Source organism: Mesoplodon bidens, assembly GCF_964165515.1.
Source record: "Mesoplodon bidens genome assembly, chromosome: 4".
NCBI lineage: Eukaryota > Metazoa > Chordata > Mammalia > Artiodactyla > Ziphiidae > Mesoplodon > Mesoplodon bidens.
The window spans coordinates 30,660,493-30,686,565 of NC_138160.1; the positions used below are offsets into that span (position 1 = coordinate 30,660,493).

The 26,073-nt window shown below is 39.0% G+C and overlaps 1 protein-coding gene across 6 annotated transcripts in view; it reads right to left on the minus strand.

The window, feature by feature from the left end:
• Positions 1 to 19,749, minus strand: part of RANBP3L (RAN binding protein 3 like) — a 49,746-nt gene extending 29,997 nt beyond the window's left edge. For all 6 annotated transcript variants that reach the window (XM_081231975.1, XM_081231978.1, XM_081231979.1 and 3 more), the window contains exon 1: positions 19,204 to 19,749. In XM_081231975.1, the coding sequence (XP_081088101.1) occupies positions 19,204 to 19,294 (91 nt within the window). In that variant the 5' untranslated portion in view covers positions 19,295 to 19,749. The remainder of the gene's footprint in view (positions 1 to 19,203) is intronic.
• Between the last annotated feature and the right edge of the window lie 6,324 nt (positions 19,750 to 26,073).

Consider the following 26,073-nt stretch of genomic DNA (forward strand, 5'->3'; position numbering starts at 1 on the left):
CCTAAATTCTTCCATAGTTGCAAACCGGTAGCACCTAAACATAAATATAAAGAAGTAGCCCTAAATGCCTGGTATTTGGTTATATGGAGGTTAATACAAAAGAAACAGCTGTGAGTTGGATGCTGTTACCTCTGGGGACCAAGAAAAAAGAAAGCAGAGGAAGGGGCCAGGAGGAGACTGCTACTTTTTTCCAGACAAGTCTTGTAGGACCATTTGATCCCTTAAACCACATGAATATACGTAACTTTGAGAAAATAAAAACCAAATTTGAAAGTAATTTCTTTTCTACCATAGTGTCAGACACTCATGATCAAAGGACAATTCTCATGCTCCTGGCCAACGACAGACTTCTTATTGAATTATACTGCTTAACAAGTACCCAGTATCTTATTTCTTTGGCCTACCTGTTCTTTGCATAGAGATAGATGGAAACAGATGTGTGAGCAAGAAGGATTCAATGAATTCAGAGTGCAATAATACGCTTCTGAATAACTACAGACGGCACCTTTATAATGCCGTCTAATCTACTGAAAGGCATTTTATGTTCTTGTCCTTCACCTTTGTTCAAAATACTCCTTCACATCTCCAGACAAGAATTCAGCTAGAACATTATGCATAAGGTAAGAGCTTTGTTCATCAGGATTCTAAGGTAGTGTAATGGTCAGTGTTAACAGTAAATATACACTTCTTTTCTCCCTATTCTAGTATGTACCATAATTTTCCCCCAAAATTTTGGGTGAATTGTAAGGTCCTGTTCCTACCTTTTTGTTTTCAATATATGTTATTGGCACTCAGTCTCTGACAAACCTGTTTCATGTAGGAAAGTAACTGGAGGATTTTCAGTCATCTCAGAGGAGGAGGTTTAAGAGTATCTACTGAGCCAAAAGCACATCAGGAAGAGGAGGAAGAGACTGAGAATGGAGTCCCAATGGGCATGGGGACAGGAAGCTCTAGGGGTCCCAGATTTCTGCTACATGGCTTCTCCCACCGAGAGTCTGGCAGACTGCTTCATCCTGCTTGGTAGTTTAGGGTGATGAAGGTGAAAACTGAGTTCTCCACACTGGATAGAACCAGGCTACTCCAACCAGGGCCACAAAGGTTGTGGAAACACTCTTGGCAGGAAAGATGGTGGCAACAACCCCCCTGCAGAGGAGCGGACACTGCCAAATGGGTCGCCTCTAATTGCCACCAGGACTGGAATTACCCACTTGGACTGCAGCCCTGTCATGCCCTGCATTTTCCTCTCCCTTTCTTCCTGGATTTTTCCATGTGTCTCCGCCACGTCCTCCTTTCTCATTTCTTCTCACGCTCCAAAACTGTCCTCTTCACCTCTTTCACTCGTGTCTGGCTCTCTGACTGGTCAAAGCATGGATTTTGGAGCTCTGAAGTTAGATAATCCTAGAGCTGTGCTTTTAAAAAAATGACTGCAAGGCTTAGCTTTCTCGTCTCTCTCGATATATATTTTAAAAGAGTTGTTATGAGGATTGAAGGAATGTGTGCATGTAAGAGCACCTGGTACAGCTTCTTCAAACCTTTTTGGAACAAGGCAGAATATCTCTCTCTCTATCGATCCATCCTCCATATATACACAGATATATATATCCATATATATACATTTACATATACATGCCTAAACACATGGCAATATGTCAGAGCACAGGCTGCACAGAAGACACTCAATAAAAGTTAGCTTCCCTTCCCTCCTCCCCTCCAGTCCTATGTCATTGCCATCACCTAGCTACCCTGTTAGCTCTGGGGAAAATTCTTAATTGTTCCTCAAAGGTCTTTCTTTTTCCTTTCACTCATTACCTTATTCTTACCCCTGGTTTTCTTCTCACTTTTCCTTGTTTTACTCCTCTCTTTCTTTTTCTTTTTTAATATCAGGAAGTTTCTGAATTCAGGCTCATGGCCCATTGATAGTTTTAGAGATCCTTGCCCCTCAAAGTGTGGTCCAGACAGACTAGCAGCATTGACCAGGGACTTCTTAGAAATACAGACTCTCAGGCCTCACCCCAGACCTACTGCAGCAGAATCTGCATTTTACAAGATCCCCAGGTGGTCTGTATACGTGTTTGAGGACTGGTCCTCTAGAGCACCTCCAGGTGTCTGCCCACTGAGACCAAATCTAGGAAGATGGCAGTGGAGACCCTTGGAGTTAATGACTAAACCTGCAGACGTTCTGAGTAACCTGACAGTTAACGAGAAAATAATTACAACTCAAACCGCACACCATGATTATTGTGATTCAGTGTAAGGTGAAGTCAAGGGCTACTCTGAAGACCTAAAACGAAATGCCTGTAGTTAGGATATTGAAATATCGATACTGATATTGAAATCAGTCATTTAGATATTCTGCTTAAAACAATGATTTCCTCTCTGATGCAAGGAGTCTTCTGTTTTAATAATATGTCTGATATCTGAGTAATGGAAATTTTTTTTTAGAAAATATCTTTGCTTGGGATTATTAAATGTCAGTTAAAATGTTTATTTCTGCAAAGCAAAAATTTAGCCTGAAAGCATAAACTACATCTAAAGCATTTGTCATAGTTCAAAGATTTTTCAACAGGAATTTAAAACATCTAAAGTCTCAACTATAAAAAATGACATCTTTTGTAGAAAAAAAGATAAATCATAGCAGGAGACCCAGGAAGAGGGGATGTAGAGGGTCTGAATCACAATCTTGATTTTTTTTTAAAAAGCCCTCAAATCTATGTTAAAATATTTTAAGATAGTTTTAAGAAATGACAGGGCTTCCCTGGTGGCGCAGTGGTTGACAGTCCGCCTGCTGATGCAGGGGACACGGGTTCGTGCCCCGGTCCGGGAAGATCCCACATGCCGCGGAGCAGCTGGGCCCGTGAGCCATGGCCGCTGAGCCTGCGCATCCGGAGCCTGTGCTCCGCAACGGGAGAGGCCACAACAGTGAGAGGCCCGTGTACCGCAAAAAAAAAAAAAAAAGAAATGACAAATTGTTGCCCCAGAAGAAAAGTGAATCTGTGCCAATTCATGAAGGAACTATAGGCATAAGACATTCTGTACTCATTTCTAGCCATCTATGGAGGAACTCTGTAAAAATGCAAAAGGAATGAACTAAACAACAAATTACCCACCAAAATATTAAAAAACTATGTCTTTACAGAAGGAGGTGGTAGGGCCACAGAGCCATTATTAACTATGATGAGACACTCTTGATTCTACTTTATCAGATGTTTTGTACTGACGGACTTGAAGGTAAAATCACCAGGACCCCAGAGGGAAACAGGCAGTTTACATAGGAAATTGCCAGGCTGAACTCACAAAGCACCAGCTCAACTTGAGACACAAGATAAATGGACCCTGCTGGAACAATTCCAGCCTTGTCGTCCCTGCTGAAGTTATAACCAATTGTGTACTATGAATACAAGTGTGTTGTAATACATACATTATAGGAAGTAAAAGGAGAAAACACTTTTCAACCCAATTCTGAATTTTTTGAACTGCTGTACATTTTTGTTGGAAATGGAATTATAAACTGCCTGCTCTCAGAAATCTAGAATTTCTTCATTTTGATTCAATGTGAGCACACACTTGAGAAAAAAAAAGAATCAATATTAGAATAAAACGAAGGAAGCTATCCGTTTTCTCATAAATACCATGCAGATAAAGAAATTACTCATTTTCAGAATGGGACATTCTGAATAGGACATTGGAGAAGAAGATGAGAAAAGTATCTTGCAACCCATTGAATACAGCCGTTACCACTGAGAACTTCGTCTAATGCATCCGATTTTCTGAACACATCTGCTTCTTATGATGCTAGTCTTCAAGAGATCCATTCATTGTACGTTCCAAAGACTTTAGACTCTTTTCTCAACTGGTTTGTATATTGGTCGCAATCTAGACACAGATCAATTTCAGAAAACCAAGACATACAAATAATTAAAGTATCTGATGTGAGCCAGAACTAGAGGTTGTGTCACACACAGACCTTGCTACCCTTCTGGAGGTCGGACCAAGCCCCTGAAAACTCTGTGTTTAATGCGTTCTCACCCCAACCTCAACCCCAAACCATACTGCTTAGTTTATAATCCAGTCATATGTGGTAGTGGGCTATGGCCAGTGACTTGATTTCGTTTGCATTTTAGAATCTGGAGATTTGTGGCAATTCAATTGAAGAAAAATTCTTCTCATTTCTTAAAGTCATGTACTTCACTAATGTCATTATAAATAGGGAACTTCACAGATTTTAAAAAACAGAAAACTTTCATTAAGTCATTTGATACAGAACATCTGGCAAAATCACTCTGCAGATCAAAACACAGTGATGAAGGAAGAAACTGGCTTTATATTTTTGAGAGTGTTCCGTAATGCATCCCAAAAGACATGGTCGTCATGTGCAGTGTGCTTTATATTTGGGGATGATCAGTGAGTTGAACGGTTTCATGAAGACCTTCTTGTATTCCAAGAGACCGTTTTCAACAGCCAACACAGCATACTCCATTAAATTTTACTATTGTTCTCAGTGCCAAAACATGACTCTTTGAATTATTTCTTTTTCTTTCTTCTTAAAACAGTACCATATGACATGCTTATGCATGTCATGACTAGTCTTTAACCTTTTGCCTTTTGAAATGTTTAACTTTATATGACCTAAAAGTTAGACCTTGCTGATCTCCCATGATGCTTCTTTTATGCACATGTGTAATGTGAAAATGTATATTTGTGTCATACTTCATCTATTATAAAACATGTTTAAATATATTAATCTTTGGTGACTAAGTAAATGACTACCACGAGCCAGAATGCAGGGTTTTATAAACCTAAACTTTGGCAAAAACGAGACTGGATTCAAATTCCGTCTCTTCAATTCACTAACTTTGTGAGCTAGGGCAGATCACTTGATCCCTCTGAGGCCACGTTTACTCATCTGTAAAATGGGAATAGTAAGACATACTTCACAAAGTTGTAAGGATTTAGCGAGGTAATGTAGATAAAATGCTAAGCACAGTACCTGGCATATGAGAAATGCTCGGTAAACCGCAGCTCTTACTACATGATACAGTCCTCAAGAGGTAAGTTATTAAACCCTTGGATCATGAGACAACGAAGCCTCCAGACTTACAAGATGTGTGCAAGGTTGCGCAGCTCGCACTTAGAGATCTGGGAGTGAAACACATGAGAGCTAACTCCGAATCTCATGTTTTTTCCTCTAAGAAAGGCTCCCTCTTGGCTTAGTTAAATGCCTATTTTACAGCTTCTTTTCTTATGAAGCTGTGATGTACCTGAGCCTGTGATAGCCCTTCTGCTTTTGTGGTCTGTACAAGCCTAGTTGAGATGTCATCCCAGACTGTGTCAGTGTTCCTGCACTTTTGTTTTGCCATCTGTAAACATGCAAGATGCTTCACTTATTCTTACCATTTTCTGTTTGTATTTTGACTTTAAAAAGGTTTGTTTGAGAATGTTGGCAGGCAAGTGGCGTGGTGAGCCTAGCAGTTTAAAACCTCTATGTCGGGCCTCCCTGGTGGCGCAGTGGTTGAGAGTCCGCCTGCCGATGCAGGGGATACGGGTTCGTGCCCCGGTCTGGGAGGATCCCATATGCCGCGGAGCGGCTGGGCCCGTGAGCCATGGCCACTGGGCCTGCGCGTCCGGAGCCTGTGCTCCGCAACGGGAGAGGCCACAGCAGTGAGAGGCCCGCATACCGCAAAAAGAAAAAAAAAAAAAAAAAAAAAAAAAAAAAACCTCTATGTCAATATTTATTTTCAGCCACTGGCAAAAATGACTCAGAAGAATGTATTACTTTTGACAGAGCATACCCATTTCTCCAAAATTTGAAGGTGTTATTTTATCTATAAGTATTATAGATATTTATAGTTTATGGAATATAAACTATTGTATGCTTTTGTGATGAGGTTACCTGTAATCTTTAATTACTTGAATATGTTTGTCAGCAGCAAATGTGGGCCCTCTGGATTGATAATGCTGGAAAGAGCTGTTTGCTCTTTCTCGAGACCATTCCGTCGTTTATGCCCATGGGGTAGTAAAGATGCAGAACGTGTCTTGTGATGTGCCTGGTCCACTCGGTACCATTTGGAAATACATATTTCATTTGACAGCATTTATAAATCACATATTTTCCCCTCAGAATAACTTGCAGTGTGAAAATGCTTCCATATGTTAGAAGTCGTCTCTCCATTTTGCTGAGGGAGGAGGGGATGGAAATATAGTCTAGGCTTCATGGCATGTTGAAGATAAGTATTGTACAGGTTTAAAATGGTATCTGTTAATTTTAAGTAATTCCCTAGCGTTTTTTGCACTGCTAAAATTAAAGAGGTGATTTTGACACAAAATATCATATTAGTAATAATTAAATCACTCTTCACAAAGACTATTAGATATGGCTGAAATGCTGCTTCATATATTGAATCCAGATCAATGTAAGCTCTTCCTCTTCAGTAAAGAAGCACACTATTTTTAAATTCCCTCGTGGATTCCAAGGCCGGATAGAGAAGCTTGATTGCAACTTCTTGCTATTCCCAAACTCTCTTCCTTAAACTCACTCCTCTTTGCCCTGAGCCTTTGAGCAAGCAGGAGAAAAGGCTCCTTGTTCCCGTTTCCCAAGAATAAATGGATGTTATTCCACTGAGAACAAGACCTCACCTCGGAGGCCTAGGCAGGAAGAAAGGAGCAGGGCTGCCACCCAAGGCCCTCACAAGCCCGGAAGGCCTGGACCCCGTTCTCCTCTTGGGAACTCGCGGAAGCCCCCGGAGGTCAACATTCATCCTCACCTTACGTGTGCGAGGACTGAAATGCCCTGCTCGCCCTCGGGGCACAGAAATGGAGCGGGTTGGGGGGCGGGGGTACTGTGCCGCCTACGGCAGATGGTTCTGCACACACGTCTCACTGCTCTGCATTAGAACTAGTTTGAGAGAAGTAAAGGCCAGGTAGCGATTTGTAAACCTTACCAGAAACATTTGTTCACCATGCTAAAGAAGATAACAGGATAAAAACATATCAATTTTCAAATATACATGACTTGAAAAAGTCTCAAAAAGAACCCCCAAAAAACTGAGAACCATCCTTTATATTTATTCATTTTCTTTCCTTCAAGCTTTTATGGTCATTGAACTATTATGACAAGTCAAGATGAAAGGATCAGAGGAGATATTGTAATTATGTGATATCTTTTTTTGAAGCATTTTTTATTGTGTGAAAATATACATAACATAAATTTTACCATTTTAACCATTTTAAATACAGTTCAGTATTATTAGGTATTTTCACAATACATAACTATCAACACCATCCATCTCGAGAAATTTTTCATCATTCCAAACTGATATTCTATACCTGTTAAACACGAACTCCCCATTCCACTCTCCCCCCAGCCCTTGGTAACCACTGTTCTACTTTCCGATTCTGTGAATCTGACTAGGTACCTAATGTAAGTGGGGTCAGACAATATTTGTCTTTTTGGGTCTCACTTATTTCACTTAGCATAATGTCTTCAAGGTCCATCTGTGTTGTAGCATATGTTAGAATTTTATTCCTTGTAAAGGCTGAGTAATATTCCATTGTATGTGTATACCACATTTTGGATCTTTTTTTTTTTGCGGTACGCGGGCCCCTCACTGTTGTGGCCTCTCCCGTTGCGGAGCACAGGCTCCGGACGCGCAGGCTCAGCGGCCATGGCTCACGGGCCCAGCCGCTCCGCAGCACGTGGGATGCTCCCGGACCAGGGCACGAACCCGTGTCCACTGCATCGGCAGGCGGACCCCCAACCACTGCGCCACCAGGGAAGCCCGGATTATTTTTTTAAATCAGCTTTCCCTCATTTGTCTCCTCCTCCTTTCTTTGCTTCCATTTGGCTCCATGTTTCTCTCTAACACCCACCTTCCTTGTCTCCCTACACGTTTCCCTCCCTCTACTCTTCCCATTTCTCCTTCCTCCCTCCCTGACATACTCATCATTTTCAATACATGCTTAATATGTACTAATATTACATACCAAGTACTCTTCTTATGGGTATTTTTTTAATGAGGTAAAACTCAAGTTTATCTCATCTTAATGTTTTAACTATGTTATATACTTTTAATAATGATGGTCCTCATATCATAAAATTCTTAGATAGATGTAGATGGACATACAGTCCCAGCTCTCTGCACTAACGACTAACTTTGAGTAGATGACTTAGCTCCTCTGGTTTCAGTTTTCTAATATGTAAATTCAGTTGTACTACGTGATCTTTGAAGCCCCAACATTCAATGATTTATGAATATCAATCACTCGGAGGAAATTTTTGGGAAGAAGAATATTGATTTATTTGGTAAGTGTTAATTGCATGCTATGAGCAAGATAATGAACAATATCTTGAGTTTAAGCCTTGAAATGTGAGAAATGTTCACAAAGATAGAAAGAAGTTTGGCACATCTGTTATGGTGGGGATTTTTAAAAATATTTATTTATTTATTATTTTATTTATTTATTTTTGGCTGCACCAGGTCTTAGTTGCAGCACGTGGGATCTTTAGTTGCAGCATGGGGACTTCATAGTTCTGGCATGCAGACTCTTAGTTGTGGCATGTGTGCGGGATCTAGTTCCCCAACCACGGATCAAACCCAGGCCCCCTGCGTTGGGAGCACGGAGTCTTACCCACTGGACCACCAGGGAAGTCCCTATGGTGGGGTTTTTTTTGAAGATTTGTTTTCTCTATCTTTTTGGTTGTTTCTTATCTTTAAATTTGTAGCTAGTTGTTCTCTACAAACCCCTCTAAACCTACTTTGCTTCATCCCACTAACAAAACAATCACTTCTACTCATTAATTTTAGCTTACTCAATTTTCAAAAAGAAATCTGGCAAATAACACCGAAGCTTGAGAATGAAGCTCCTTATAACAAAGTTGGCCTTGTTGAACAAACAGAACCTCATAATCTGTAGCACCGGTATATGTCTTACCCATGCTCAGCTTATAAAAACACACATGCACACAAATATTTATCTGCAATTTCATTTCTCTGCAGACAACTAAAGTTTAACACAGCCAACCTTAGACCAAAATAGTCCATTTCCAACATTCAAAAACTTTCTCCTTACTTTACACTCTCTCTCTAGATGGCAGCATCCCTCTTTGTTACAAATTACCTCCTTTTATCAGGACGAGAAAGGATTTGGTGCCAGTTACTTAAGCCAGTCATTATATAGATCTGAAGTATGGTTTTTTCACTTAGGTGCATCGCTACTCTAGAGGCATGATCAAGTTACTGAGTTGTAGTTTCTGGACGTCTGGTAGTTTCTCTGGATCTGCTAAGGGAAAAGATTTTATGTCCTGTCAGCATTACATTCTTTTAGGACCTGATCCCATTCTGTGGCGATATAGGCCACTTAAGAAATTTCTTCCTTCTCTCTCCTGTGAGATCAGGTCCCATCTCCTCAGTTCCAATTTAACCTCTGTCCTCTTTCTGGCTCAGCTCACACATACATGTTTTATGCTCTTTTGATGTTACTTTAGTTAGTTTCAAAATATATCTTCAGACCATCATCACTTGTTAGCAGTCTAGATCTTATACCTATGATTTCTGCCTTGCTTGTTTATTGCCATCCACAGGGGTTGAGCTATCTGACATCTGGGTAGAAGGAATGCAGCTTCCTACTGAATACAGGTATTGATTGCATATTAAATCCTGACTTTTGGATATTGTACTAGATTTGCCAACAGACTTCATTAAAAAGCAATTCAGGGGGGCTTCCCTGGTGGCCCAGTGGTTAAGAGTCCGCATGCTGATGCAGGGGACACGGGTTCGTGCCCCGGTCCGGGAAGATCCCACACACCGCGGAGCGGCTGGGCCCATGAGCCATGGCCGCTGAGCCTGCACTTCTGGAGCCTGTGCTCCGCAACGGGAGAAACCACAACAGTGAGAGGCCTGCGTACCGAAAAAAAAAAAAAAAAAAAAAGCAACTCAGATGTGAAACTTACCTTGCCGAAATGTTGTTTAAGATTTCATGTCAAGTTAATGATTTAATATAATGGTTGAGCCAGCACTTTTTAAATAGAATCCTCAATTTAAATAAAAAGTGAATTATAACAATGACTATTATTTGGCCCTTTTTAATTTGGAGTTTTGGACACTGCTTGTTTATTTTGTCAGAAGTATGAAGGATTTCTCCAAGGCCATCAGTCCAGTTCCAAAAACAGTGCATTGCTGTCTTTCACACTTCATGCAGTGTGAGAGATACGGACTGTGCTGTTGTTTAAAAGAAAACTGCTAGCCCAGCAAGCAGGTCACTTTCTCTGGGCTGATGTGTTTGCATTCATACAGCTGCATTTTCTCACCTCTTTCTCTTGGGGACAAATACCCCCTTCTGAGACAGTTGGATGTGGTTAGTAATTTATATAGAAATTAACCGGTGACTTCAAAAACAACACATTTTGAACAACTGAACCACAAATTGAGTTCAAGGGCCAGCCATCACTCAGGCCCTTCATAAGTGCTTAGCTGAGCATCTATTTTTGTGCCTGATAAGAGGCAGTGAGCATGGATTAAAGCAGAGGCTCTGGAGTCAGGGTTCTTGGGTTAGGATCTGGCCTCTACACCCCTGCTGTGAGGTCTTGGCCATTACCTATCTCATGAGGCTTTTGCAAAGCAACGAGCTAACAACAGTGTCTGGCCTATGACAAACACTCCGTAAATGTGATTTCAGTGTCTGAAAAGCGCTTAAAACAGTGTCTGGCCTATGACAAACACTCCGTAAATGTGATTTGTTTGTAAGTGACATGTAGCACTGTGGTGTAGTCCAGGGTATAAACTCAGTTTACTTCTCTCAAAGAACTTGTACAACACACTTAAGGAGACAACATCAACATGAATGAAATAATTATGGACAAATCATAGAAGCTTAGTTTTGAAAGGGGTCCTATAGGTCCCCTAGTGGAACTCACCATCTAAGGTGTCTAGAGCATCCTCAGTAGATGGCCTTCCATAACATGGCATATCAGTAAGTGTTAAAAGGTACCCTGTTGCCTGAGCTTCCCAACACGTGTGGCAGCATTCTGGTGTATGTGTTAACATGTGTGCCAAGATCTTGGTCCTTCATCCCACAGGGTCAGCCTCCTGTTTTTACCCCCAAGCTGTTATACACATTTGAGATTCATCTCTGTGGTACGTGTATCAGTAATTCATTTCTTGCTACTACTGTGTAGTTATCCAGTATATGAATATGCCACAATTTGCTAATCCATTTACCTTGCTTATATACACTTGGGTTGTTCACATGTTGAAGCTCACAGGAATAAAATCTGCTATGAGCATTCTTGCTCAAGCTTTTTGTGGACACATTATTTTCATTTCTCTTGGGGAACATGCCTAAGAATATAATTGCTAGAGCATAGGGTAGGTGTAGATTTAACTGTATAAGAAACTGACAAACTGTTTTCCAAAGTTGTTATACCACCTCACGGCAATGATTAGGAGTCTTGTTTCTCCACGTTCTCCCCAACACATAGTATCAACAGTATTTTTAATTTTAGCCATTCTAGTGAATGTGAAACAGTATCTCACAGTGATTTTAATTATATTTTCCTGATGACTCATTATGTTGAGCATCTTTTGATGTGCTTACTGGCCATTTGTATATTCCTTTTGAAGTGCCTGCAAGATCATTTTTCCGTTTTTTAATCAAATTGTTTACATTGAGTTCTTTATATATTCTGATTACAAGTCTTTTTTCAGGTACATTTTTTACAAATATTTTCTCCCAGTCTTCTCTTTTCTTTTCCTAATATTATCCTTTAAAGAGCAGATACGTTTAGTGTTGATAGTCTGATTTGTCTAATTTTTATGGTTAGCACTTTTTCTGTCTGTCTAAAACCTGCCTATTCCAACTTTGTGAAGATAGTTTTCTGGTTTCTTTTAGGAGCTTTATAGATTTGCTTTTGCATTTTAGTATATTTCATCTCAAGTTAATTTTTGTATGAGGTAGGTATTAAGGTTCATTTTTAGTAATATGTTTATCTATTTGTTCCAGGATTATTACAGAAAAGACTATCTTTTTCTCTTTCAAATTATCTTGGTATCTTTGTCAAAAATCAATTGACTACATATGAATAATAGTTCAATTTCTTGGCTCCCTCTTCTGTTGCAATGGTTGATTTTCTATCCTTACACCATTATTATACCACCTTGATTATTATAGCTTAAAATCCAAAGTATAAGTTGTCAACTGTGTATTTCTTTTTCAAGATTGATTAACTATTCTAGATCCTTTGCATTTCCTTATAAATTTTAAATCAGCTTGTCCAAAAAAGAAAGTCTGCTAGGATTTTGATTGGGATGGCCTTGACTCTCTAGATCAATTGAAGAGGATCAATACCTTAATAATATTGAGCCTTCCAATTCATGTATTTAGTTCCATCTTCTTTAGCTTCTCTCTGCAATGTCTGTTTTAAGTGTACAGGTCTTGCACATATTTCATTATTTATTATTATTAGTTCTAGTGTTTTGAGCAGTGGACGTAGATTCCCAAGGATTTTTCTACATAGACTATCACTTGTCTGTGAATAAAAACAGTTTTATCTCTTTCCTTCCAATACGTAAGCCTTTTGTTTTCTTTTTCTTAACTTAGTACACTGGCTAGGACCTCCAGTATGATGCTCAGTAGAAGGAATTACAGCAGACATCTTTGTTATCTTCTGATCTTAGCAGGAAAGTGTTCAGCCTTTCACTTGATACTGAAAGTACGATGTTAGATGCTGGGTTTTGTAAAGTTCTTTATCAGGTTGAGTAAGTTCCTTTCCATCCCAAATCCTTTAAAAATTTTTCATGACTGAATGCTGAATTTTGTTTATGTTTTTTTCTGCATCTTTCTGGCACAGTGTTGTTTATAATATTCCCTTGTTATCCTTCTAATATTTGAAGGATCTGTAATGGCACTCTGTATCATTCCTGATAATGGATTATGTGTTCTCTCTCTCTCTCTCTCTCTCTCTCTCTCTCTCTCTCTCTCTCTCTTTTTGGCTGCACTGTGCAGCATGCAGGATCTTAGTTCCTCAACCAGGGATCAAACCCATGCCCCCTGCAGTGGAGCACTGGAAGCATGGCGTCTTAACCACTGGACCACCAGGTAAGTCCCTGTTTTGTCTCTTTTTTATTGATAAATCTAGTTAGGATTTTATTAATGTTTTCAAAGAAATAGCTTTTGGGAATCATGGATGAGTAGAATATTTCCTCCTAGCTTTGGTTTTAGAAGTAGGAAAATGAAAGAGTTTTCTTGTTTATTTTTACTTTATTAATTTTGTTGTTTTAAGTCTAACTTCAGAAATGTAATTAGGGATGGCTTTGACAGCCATAGCTGTAAAAAAAATTGTGGTAAAATACACAAACCATAAAATGTACCATGTTAACCACTTTTAAGTGTACAGCACAGTAGGTTTTTTCTTTTGTTTTTTTTTTTTTGCGGTATCCGGGCCTCTCACTGTTGTGGCCTCTCCTGTCGCGGAGCGCAGGCTCAGTGGCCATGGCTCACGGGCCTAGCCTCTCCGCGGCATGTGGGATCTTCCCAGACCAGGGCACAAACCCGTGTCCCCTGTATCGGCAGGTGGACTCTCAACCACTGTGCCACCAGGGAATCCCAGCACAGTAGTTTTAACTTTGTTCACAATGTTGTTCAATCAATCTCCAGAACTCTTTCACCTTGTAAAACTGAAACTGTATACCATTAAACAATGACTACCCACTCACCCTTCTTCCTGCCCCTGCCCAAGCCTCTGGAAATTCCCATTCTACTTTCTGTCTCTATGAATTTAACAGTTCTACATATCTCATATTAGTGGAATCATGCAGTATTTGTCTTTTGTGACTGGCTTGTTTCACTTAACATAATATCCTTAAGAATCATCCATCTGATACAGTTGTAGCCTGTATCAGAATTTCCTTCCTTTTTAAAGCTGAATAATAATCCAGTTATGTATTTTGTTTATCCATTCATTTGTTGATGAACACATAGGTCGCCTACCCTTTTTGGCTATTGTGTGTGCAAGTATCTGTTTGAGTCCCTGCTTTCACTTCTTTGGGGGTATATACCAAGAAGCAGAATATCTGGTTCATAGAATAATTCTATTTTAAAATTTTAAATAGTAAGGAACTACCATACTATTTTCCACAGCAGATGCATGATTTTACTTTCCCACCACCAAAACACAAGGGTTCTAATTTCTCCACTCTCTTATCAACACTTGTTATTTTCTGTTTTCTTTTTTTAATAGTAACCATCCTAACAAGTGTAAGGTGGGAAAGTGAAGTTTAAATAATTACATTAATTTTCCAAATCCTCACATATGTGCCATCCATTAGGAAGGCTTATTATGGAAAGGATTCCTGTCCTGGGTGTGAGGTTGAACATGATAAATGAGTAGAATATGAGTTCTCCCCTTTTTAATAATTTTTAAATGATCTATATTTGTTTCTACCAATCTGTGACTTTAAATGCTTTGCAAATAGAACAAAACTATCTCTTTGAAGCTCCCTTTTGGTGAAAGAAAAACAGAAGTGCATGTAGGTCTTCTGGAGATTAAGTTTAATAATGGTCAACAATTTAATCAGTCATACCCACATAATGAAATCCCATATAAAAACTCCAGACACCAAGCTCAATGGAGCTTCCTGGTCGGTGAGCTCATTGATGTACTGGGAGAGTGATGCACCCAGACTCCATGGGGGCAGAAGCTCCTGTGCTCAGGACTTGCCTAGACCTTGCCCTATGTATTCCTTCATCTGGCTGTTCATTTGTATCCTTTATAATAAAATGGCATCCTTTATAATAAAATGGCAATTGTGAGCTTTCTTGAGTTCTATGAATTGTTCTAGCAAATTTTAAAACCTGAGAGGGTTGTGAGAAGCCTTGAATTTGTAGTTGTCCAGGCAGAAATGTAGGTATCTTGGAGACACCTGAAAGTTGTAACTGGCATTTGAAGGGGGGCAGTCTTGTGAGACTGAGCCCTTAACTTTTGGGGTCTTTGCTAACTCTTAAGTAGTGTTAGAATTGAATTGAATTGTACGACACCCAGTGGTGTCAAAAAATTGGTGTCAGGGGCTTCCCTGGTGGCACAGTGGTTGAGAGTCCGCCCGCCGATGCAAGGGACACGAGTTCGTGCCCCGGTCCGGGAGGATCCCACATGCTGCGGAGTGGCTAAGCCCATGAACCACGGTCGCTGAGCCTGCACGTCCAGAGCCTGTGCTCCACAACGGGAGAGGCCACAGCAGTGAGAGGCCCGCGTACCGCAAAAAAAAAAAAAAAAAAATTGGTGTCAGAGCACACAAAGAAAATCAATAGGAATCCCAATGCATCTTGGGTCTGCAGAGGTTTTCTAATATGGACCAATGAAGAAAATTAATCATGGTAACACTAAGAATCATGGATTTTATGAGACAGCTATATATAACAGAAAGTGCCTTGAATGTAGATTTTAATAACTATGTAACCTTGGAAAAATCACTTGACCTTGAAGATTCCTAGTGTCCACATTTTAAAAAATGAGGCTAATGATGCTTACCTGTAATAGTTAATTTTATGTGTCAACTTGGCTGTACCACAGCGCCAGATATTTGGTCACACATTATTCTGGATGTTTCTGTGAGAGTGTTTTGAGTGAGATTTACATTAAATTGGTGAACTTTGTGTAAAGTAGATTGCCCTCCATAATGTTTGTGGGCCTCATCCAGTCAGTTGAAAGCCTGGCTAGAACAAAAGTTTGACCTCTCCTGAGGAAGACGGAATTCTGCCAGCAGACAACCTTTGGACTTCAACTGCAACATCGATAGGATCTTCATGTGGGTCTCTAACCTGCTGGCCCACACAACAGACTTTGGACTTGCTAGCTTCCATAATCATGTGATCAGTCCCTTAAAATAACCTCTCTCCCTCTCTCTATATCTTTATCTATATGTATCTGTATATTTCAATATACACACACATGTATATACATATAGAGTATGTATATATGTACATGTTTTGAGGTTAACAAAGTAGTCTCACATACATTATCTTATTTAATTCTCATAACAACCAGGTGAAGTAGTGTATTAATCAAGTTTCTGCAGAGAAAGAGAACAATAGGATGTATACATACATGTGTACACAAGACATACAGACCTACATGTATGTAGACACACATTACATACATGTATACATGCATGTATATATGTAGACACATCTGTATAAGTAAATAAGATAATGTCTGTGAAACTACTTTGTGAACTTCAAAGCACTGTAAAATGTAAGGATCGTTAAATCTGCCTAGTACATGTAATGTGTACTGAAATTTGTGCTGAGTATTTATAGACATAAATTAATGTCTACAAATGTGGTCTCAGATCAATGTTATAGACAAATGAATTTGAAATATCACAGAAGAAGCAACCGTAGAAAGATTAGCCTTCTGGACTTCTGTTCTGGACTAGTATAGCACCTGTTGCCATAGAGTGTAAAATCTATGTGGACAGGACAGCATGCGGCTTAGCTGACTTAGCTCAGCGTACATACCCAGCATCTGGCACAGTGTTTTGCATAGTCATTGTCCAGCTAATTGCTGAAGAATAAGTGACTTTTATCTATGTGGTCATGCAAAAAGCACATTTTGTGAGCGACTAGGTGGAAAGGGTTAAATACCTCAGACTTAACATAAAGCACGTTAACATCTAGCATGGAGGACTGGGAAGTACGCATGTGTTGAACCTGGTTATGCCTCAGAAGAGTTAAATGTCAACTAATCCTGACCTGTATGCTGGAATCTTAGTCTGGCTGGTGGTAGGCCAAAGCCACAAACTCAGAGTACCTTAGTGAATAAATCCACAGCCAGCCCTCACTCTCTGAAACAAATGGCTTTGCTTCCTTGGACCTTTGCTGAACTTTGCATAATAACAAGGTACAAATATAGCTTGGTGGAAAAGTCAGAACCGTTGCACTGAATGAATACTTTTAAACTCTAGGACAGTAACTGGAATGCAAACACTGCCCAGTGTCACTTGTCAAATCAGATCTCTAGATGACATCTCTTGTAGCAGTCAGTGGCCAGTCTGGATTGCATTAGCATGCTTCACAACTTTATGGATTGTGGTTTATGTGGGCAGATATTTTGAGACTCAGTTGTGGAAAAATATGGTTGCTTTCAAAACATTCTAGGCAAAAGCTTTGGTCTGCAAGAGGAGACCAGACTTCTAATCTTGTTGATATTTTGGGAAATATGTCATCACAATGATATTTCCAGGCTGTTCTGGATATGGCCAGTAAGGCAGAGACCATCAACACGGCCTGCCTTAAATTAAAGCAACTGTGGGATACTATTTTCCACTTATAAAATTGGAAAAAAAACAACTTTAAAATAATACCCAGTATTACTGAGACTCTATATCTCTACACTGCTGATTAGAGGACCATCTGCCTCCCCCACCCTGAAAAATCTTTAAAAACATGCATATCCTTTGACTCCACAATTCTACCTCTAAGAATGTATTCCAAGAAAATAATCTTATCTCGGCAATGATTTATCCATTAGTGTACGTTAAACACAGTGTTGCTTGTAATAGTGAAAAGTTAGAAATCAATGAAATGTCCAGCCACAGTAAATTGCCTAAAAGAATTTTGCTACATCCATATGAAGGAATAGTATACAACTGTTAAAAATAAGTTTGTAGAAGAATATATAATGACAAGGGAATTTGTTCATAATCTATTGTTGAGTTAAAAAGCAGTTTGCAAACTCTATGTACAAAATAAGTCTATATTTACTTTAAAAAATCAAGCAAAAGAATAATTTGTACATGTGCGTATAAGAAAAGGCTAGAAGGCTATACATTAAGATGTTAATAGCAACTATCTTTGGGTGGTGATTTTTACAGGTGATTTTTACCATCTCCTTTATGCTTCCCCTAGCAAGGTTACTATAATAAATATTACATCAACAATTGTGGGAGAGGGAAGGTAGCTTTAAACATTTCAAACAAAATGAACAGCAAACAGAAAAACCTATGATGAATTAGATTGTCTATTAATAGAGAAGCAAGTACATTTGACAGTGCTGTGATTAAACCCTGGCACATTCTAGGACTTTACATTCTAAGGCAGTTAGTTCAAAATAATTTATATGAGCCCTGATAGTACAAAAGGGTCTTAGTAATTTTTGCTGTTTTCACTTAATAGGAAGTATACCCACACTCTGCTAAGCCTTGTACAGCATGAAGTCCAGGAACTGAAGCAGGGAGGTGGCCTGACACATTCACACAAATGTTAACACACAGATGCCACCTTGGAAATGGGAGGTTTCAGCCCTTCAGCCAACACTCTTCATGCCACTGAAATCTAAAGCTGTGTCTATGGAAAAATAAAGAGCTTGTAGTCTAGATCCATACATAGACAGATCCATCTGTCTATTGAGGGTATTGAGGAGAAGTTAGAAATGTCTGGGGTAAATCCTTAACCTCTTGGGGGTGATGTCATCCCTGACACCCAGTCTTTTCTACAAGTGTCCTTGGTGTCCCTGACAGAATGGATTGGAGGGACCATCCTGTCTATTCATGTCAACCATCTGCCGCTAATTAATGCAGCTGGCTGAGTAGTGGATTTGAAATTTTAAGACTGATGGTGAAAATGGCTGCAAGGTAGATAGTTCAGTCTGAATGAGTGCCCATCATGTGAAATGTGACACTTCTCCTTGTCTGTCTCCATCTGTTCCAGAACCATAAAAGAGAAAGAGCCAAGAACATATTTATTTCTCCCACAAATGAATGAGCCAGAGATCCAGACAAATTTAGGCTTAAACTTTAAGTCCAAGATGATACCATTAGTGGTAGGACAAGGGAGAACATTGCAGACTAACTTAAAGCCACTCTCAGCAAATTTCCCCTGTAGCAGAGTCAGCCTTGCCTAGATCGGTGTTTTGAATTACACAAAATCCAGAGTACTGTGGAAAAATGACAGTGGCTGGAAGTGTAAGCACATAACTTTCAGAATGACAACTCCAAGGAATATGCATTCTCAATAGTCTTCTATAGTTCTTTAAAAACCAATAGTGAATGCAAGTTAACTCACCCTTATACAGCACTATTATGTCTATTCTCAGAGTTTAAAAATGAAAGATTGCAAAGCATTTCACAGCAGAGATTCCCCAGCCCACCATCCTTCCGGAAATGCAAATGGACAGGAGGTCACAGAACACACAACCCATTAGCCTGACTGACTCACCTTGATGTTGCTGGTCCTCTGGAATCTTCAGTCTACAGGTGTGCAAACTGTTGAACAGGTGGCTGCTGCCCTTTCTTTGTATGGTAGACATGGTACTGGCAGTACGGCTGTGGCTCCAGTATCAGTAGGGTATTCCTTCCCTTGGCCAGTCACCTAGAATGGTCTTCACACGATACCCGGAACCACAGAGGTACAGGCAGATCCTGTCCTTGCATGGAAAAACATTTACTTCTCTAATAAACTTCCAAGTGTTTCCTAGTCATGATTCTTGAAATAAGTATTTACCAACTTGTAGCTTCTCCTACATATAAAGATGCCAATTCATTTGGATAAAAATACAAACACAAAGCACATTGAAACTTCCCCCCTTATAGTGTAAAATCCAGTAAAGTATTTCTAACAGATTACAGTTTTGCAATGATCGACTCCTTCTGCTGACATGAAGTCTAATGTCCCGAGTATTTAGAGACGACTGCTAGAGTAATACATACACAAAGGAAAAAAAAAAAAGCGCTGCTGAGTTAAATCAAGTGATTTCTAAGCCTGGTCTGAGTTACCCTCCGTGACAGCTGAAAGTGAACGGTTCTTAAAGGAGGCTGGAAGGGGGAGGAGCCGAGTGGGCTAGGCTGATTAGCATATAGAGGCAGGCAAAAAATGGCGTTGGAGTTGCTTTGAATAATAGTGACCAAAGCAGGGATTGTAAAAAGATGCCCCAACGTTGCAGTCATCACATATCTTATTTCTGCTACTTTGTTTGTAATTAAAACGAAAGCTCACAGCAGGGGTTTATACCGCATGGATATTGACGTGTATACCCGGCATCTAAAGGAACTGCTAATGAGCTCATGGAAATCTACTGCTGGAACTTTCAGTTTCTGTAAACACCTTTGAGTCTTCAGAAGGGGGCCATTTTAGAGCAGACTGCTGTCAAGGCAATTATTTGGAGTTCTGGAAGAAAAATAAAAACACAAAACATTATCTTTCCAGAGATCTATATCTGTTTCCCCTTAGATTATCTTTTACTACTTCTAGGTCATAAGACAAAGCTATTTCCAGTGTTTTCTTGTGCTGAAATAGCATACTTCATTGAAATACTGAGAATCGTTTCTATTTCATTGAAATAATAACGTATTTCATTCCTGCTTAAAGACAAACCCCAAACACCTTTCATTGAACTTAGGAACCTGCTACCTCTGAAGTTGTAATGAATGCTGGTAGATCCTACTCTTCAAGATTCACAGCTCTTGTAGATTCAGAGATGAGGTGGTGGGCAAGGACAAGGAGAAAGGCAGAGCTGTTTAGCCTCAAAATCTGGAAGCTGCAGCTTCCTGTGCACATTTGGAAACTGGTGCTAAGCTTGACACCCTAACTAGAAATTTACCTCCTAGCCGGATCCTGGTGGGCACCCTCATTTCACTTTGAGGCAATTAACAGTTCCCCAAGCATACTCTGAGCTATGAAAACTCTTATGGAATGTAACTGCTGTTTCATAATTCTTATGATTTTTGTCAAACTGCTTTTACTATTTTAGTAAATAGTTTACCTATTGCAGTTTTTTAGGTCCCTCAGAGTGTAACAGGTTATAGAAGTGTTTGGCTACATTGAAAGAGATTCCTGTTACTAGAGAACCATAGTTTCTGCTTTAAATGGCTGGTATTTATCTTCTGCTTCACAATGGTCATGGTAGGAGGCTGAGGTATTTTCTTGCTGAATTACATAAAGCTATCAATATGCTATCTAAAGCAATTATACTCCAATAAAGGTGTTAAAAATTAAAAAAATTTTTAAAATGTAAAAGATATTTTAAATATAAAAGAAAAAAGAAGATGCTTATGTTGGCCTTAAGTAAGAGTGAAAGAGGGCACCAACACTATGTGTTCCCCACATTTGTTGGTATCACAGAATCTAACAACATTAAAAAGGATTCATGTAACTTATTGGGTTTGTTTGCATTGGAACACTTATTATAATATCAAAAATGTCTTCTGATTCATTAGTGAAATAAAATAATTGTGCTCTATATTAAAAATATATATATTCTATCTAGTTGTGGACCTCACTAAACGTATTATCATGTAGGTAAATCAAATAACCCACAAAACTGTAAGCCAGGCCTTGAGAGAAATGAATGTTTTAAAAAGTGTTTTACAATGAGAAAAAAAAAAAATATATATATATATATATAAGAAGAGAGAATAGCATAAAAAGCCCTATGCACCCATTACTTGGAGTCAGTCATTATTAGCTCATGGATAATCTTGTTTCTAATGTGTGTTTCATCACAACCACTTTTCCCCCTCTCTCCACCACTGGATTTGAAGCATCCCAGACATAATTGCGTTCATAAATATTTCAATTTGTATTTCTAAAATGCAAGGACTTTGAAAAATAGAACCATAATAAAAAGTGTCACCTTTTTAACAATTAAGCATTATTACTTAATGTGATTAAATATCCAGGTGGTATTTTGCTCAAATTGGGACCCAAAAGTCCACACATTGTATTTGGTTGCTATGTCTCTTTTTTTTTTAATAGTAATCTTTTATTTATTTGTTTGTTTGTTTGTTTTTGACTGTGCTGGGTCTTCGTTTCTGTGCAAGGGCTTTCTCTAGTTGCGGCAAGGGAGGGCCACTCTTCATCACCGTGCACGGGACTCTTCACTATCGCGGCCTCTCTTGTTGTGGAGCACAGGCTCCAGACGCACAAGCTCAGTAGTTGTGGCTCACGGGCCTAGTTGCTCCACGGCATGTGGGATCTTCCCAGACCAGGGCTCGAACCCGTGTCCCCTGCATTAGCAGGCAGATTCTCAACCACTGAGCCACCAGGGAAGCCTACTATGTCTCTTTAAGTCTTTTTTATTCTGTAGGTTTCTCTCTGAGAGGAAATGTTGCGTGGAAATTAACGTCTACATTTACCCTAATGCAGGGTCTAGTGTTTCAAAAAGTCCCCTATATGCCTCCATTTTTCTTACTCACGAATGAATGTAAAGCTGGGAGAAAAGAGAAGGAAAGGAATGGTCAGCTGACCATAGAGCCAGCTTTCTAACCTCAGCACTCCCACTAGTGTACTGTGTAACCTTGAACTAGGAACTTAATATCTCTGGGTTTGTGTCTTCATTTGTCAAATGAAACAAATGTTTAGTAAGCAATGCAAGAAAGTATTCAACACTCGCTCTGTGGATATGAAGGCCTGGAAAGGGAAGAGATATCCTGTTTTGTCTTTGACTAAAGCCTGAGAAGAAAAAATAGATTTAAAACTGAGAATCTGAGTAGAATTTGGGAGTGTATTTGAAAATCTAGGCCTTCAAGTCTCAAACTTGGCTGACTACCATAATTACCCAGGGAATGTGGTAAAGTTTGAGAGTTTTGAGCCCCAATTTCAGAGTCTGGGGTATGGGGTATATATATAGTAAAAATCTATATATGTATTTTTTTTACGTAACTCCCACCCCCCAATGCCAGCATTATTGAGATGCAGTTGACACATAGCACTGTGTAAGTTTAAGGTGGTACACATGTTGGTTTGATGCATTTTTTATATTGCAAAATGATTATCACCACAGCATTAGCTACCATCGCCATCTTGTCACACAGTTACCATTTCTTTTTTCTGGTGGGAACTTTTAAGATTTACTCTGTCTTAGCAATATTCAAGTATATGATATAGCATTATTAGCTATAGTCACCGTGCTGTACATTAGATCCTCCAACTTGTTAATCTTATAACTGGAAGTTTGTACTCCTTGACCAATAATACTCGACAACCCCTGGCAGCCACCACTCTACTGTTTCTCAGAGTTTGGCTTTTTTTAGATGGCATCGGTATAAAGTCCTGTTATCAAAGTAAACAAGCCTAACCTGCTTAAACAGCTCTGGTTTGTGCCACTACTTCATTCATTATATCTTTCCTGAGGACTGATGAAACCAAACAAACACTCCCTAAACATAGTAGTTTCCAGTCCACGACCTAAGAGTATAGGGACTGTACCGGGGAAATCTTGCTGCCTAGTTCCTCTATGTCCCACTGTTGTGTATCATTGAGTGAGCCCTGGGTAGTGACCCTGTGACTGAGTCAAGGGCAGGCTCTTATACAGCATGTTCAGTTACACTTCTGCTCTCAGAGGACTCTCTGTTTTGACTCACCAGTTTCTATTGGAAACAAGCCAGCGTAGCTGAAAGCAGTATGTTACAGGAGTACTGTATGTGAAATAACATCAGATGTATCAACCGTAGTAAGTATCAGCTATAATAAGCCATAGCTGTTACTTTTCAGACACACCACCAAGTTAGTAGTACACAATGGGCATGTTATACTTTGCTTTTTGCTTGTAAATAAAAGCAAAAAGTCAGAATACAAAAGGTGAAGTCTGCCTGGGTCAAGAAACAGGTGAATAATATCTTTGCTTGCAGTTTGTTTAAAAATGAGTTAGGGGCTTCCCTAAGCCCCTAAGATAAAAGACCCTTAATAGAATCCAAACACAAAACTATGAGGCCCTGGGCTGAGCCCAAAGCACTGCAGGAATTATTAAATGGTTACTGCAGTTCAAGACTGGTGAACTAGTGTTAAGACTTTAGATTTTCTATTGATTTTAAATAACAGATCCCTTGCTCCTCTGTATCAGCCAGTGGTAGATTTTTTTTTTTGAAATCCTCTTCCTTCCACCAAAGACATTATAGATGAGAATGTTGAGTTTCAAAATCTCACAATGACTCATGTAACATGTATATCACAAAGTACCATCAAGGCAGACTTTTGAAACTGTTCAGAGTTGTGTTACTCTAAGTTACTGTATGTTTGTTATTAGCTCAAAGAAGTTCCCAAGTAGTACAGTTAGCTGGACTCCCATGATTGCTATTTGTAGAAACAAAAGAGATGCAGATGGTTGTATTAGAGATTGTTTTGCTTGAATACTTACTCCTGTCGATAGATTCAGGAGGCTACACTGGCATAGCACCAAATTGCTTATTTATCAAAGTTGCTCACCATTCTGAAGTTGCTACCATTGAATGCCAACATTTGAGTTTTGGTTATCAGAAATATTGCCACACTCCATGAATATTGCCTTGGCAGTTCAAACTAATTTTAGATCTTTCACGGCAGCCTCGGATTTGGCTGCCATAGGGCTCCCTCTGGAGGTCAGCAGAGTCCAAGGTCAATTAGTAAAATAACCTTGGCCTCAGGATAAACCCATGTTTTTTCATCCAACACCCACAAGAATGGGGTCTTATATTTGTGAGCTTTGAAATGATTATCTGTATGTGAGATTGTAGGAAAGTTACCTGATTATGGGTGTGATTTGATCATTGCTATGTGCTGATATTTAATCTCTGTAGCTTTACATTTGCCTATATTTATTGAAGTCTTTTATCCAAAGTGAAAACACAACAAAATAAAACCAAAGATCAGAAAAATACCGAGTTTTAATTTGTTCGTTCATTTGTTTTAAGTGGTAAGGAAACACAGAGTACAGTGGTTCTGGTTCCATAATGTCCACCATCTGGGTAAGAGCAAATGTTCCTGCAGAGTCTGAATTCCATCTAAAAGTGTTTGAAGTACCCAGGAATCAGGGTCAGCAGGTTTGCAGAAGAACTGAAATCGTTGAAGGTAAATACTCATTAACTGGGATCATTTCCAAAATAAAGCAAACTAACTTGCACCAGATCAAACTCTTGTTACTTCATTTGAATTTACGTTTATAAGAATAAAATAATAACTAAACTATGTTCCTCATCCTCTCCCTCCCTCCTTCCTTCATTTATTCATTTTCTCTCTTTTTTTCTTTCTCTATTTCTTCTTTCACTCATTTCTTTTATGTTAGCTAAGTGGAATATAATATATAATTAATTAATTTAATTCTATATCTGAAATTTGTTTCAAAAATAATTTAAGTGAGAGATATGGGAGTATAGATGAAATAACATTGGTCATAAATTGATAATTATTAAAACTAAGAGATGGGTACATGGGATTTATTGTACTTTCATGTCTACTTTTTTTTTTTTTTAACATTTCCACTATAAAAAGTTTTATAATTACTCAGTGAATCTAATTGAAAGGGTACAAGAAATAGGCAATGTGCTAAATTTATTAGGATGTGGAGAGAAACTCTTCAAATTTCCCATTTTTTACTCCACATATTATAAAACATATACAAATATAGGAAATGTTAATATTCATAATGTATTCATATAGTAGTACAAGAATACAATTTATAAACAAACAAAGGAAACCACACTGGGGTACATTCTTAAATATCTGGGCCATAATCATCAAATTCAGAAACCTCTGTGGCAGAGAAAGAAGGCTGGATGTATGTGAAAATGACACTGTCATTTAAAGAGAACCAAACAGTCATTTTACTCATTACTTCTCAACTGTACAGATGTTCTCTTCTATACCATTTTTCTTATTTTCTTATTTCTATTTCTAAAAATACAATTAGGTTTTGTCTTAGTTTGGGCTGCTATACAAAATATCATAGACTAGTGGCTTATACACAACAGAAATCTCTTGTCACAGTTCTGGAAGGTAGACGTCTGAGATCAGGGTCCTAGCATGATAGGTTCTTGTGAGAGTCCTCTTCCGGGTTGCAGACTGCTGACTTCTCACTGTCCTCACACAGTGGAAAGAGGGTGAGGGAGCTGTCTGGGGTCTCTTTTATAAGGGCACTAATCCCATTCATGAGGGCTCCCTCATGACCTAATCGCTCCCCACAGGGCCTACTTCCTATCAACATCACATTGGGGGGATTACAACATATGAATTTGGGAGAACACAAATATTCAGTCCATAACAGATTGTATTTGCAAAGATGGAAGAGAGTTTTCATCCAAATTCAGCTCCTCAATGAGGCATTGAGGAAAAAATATC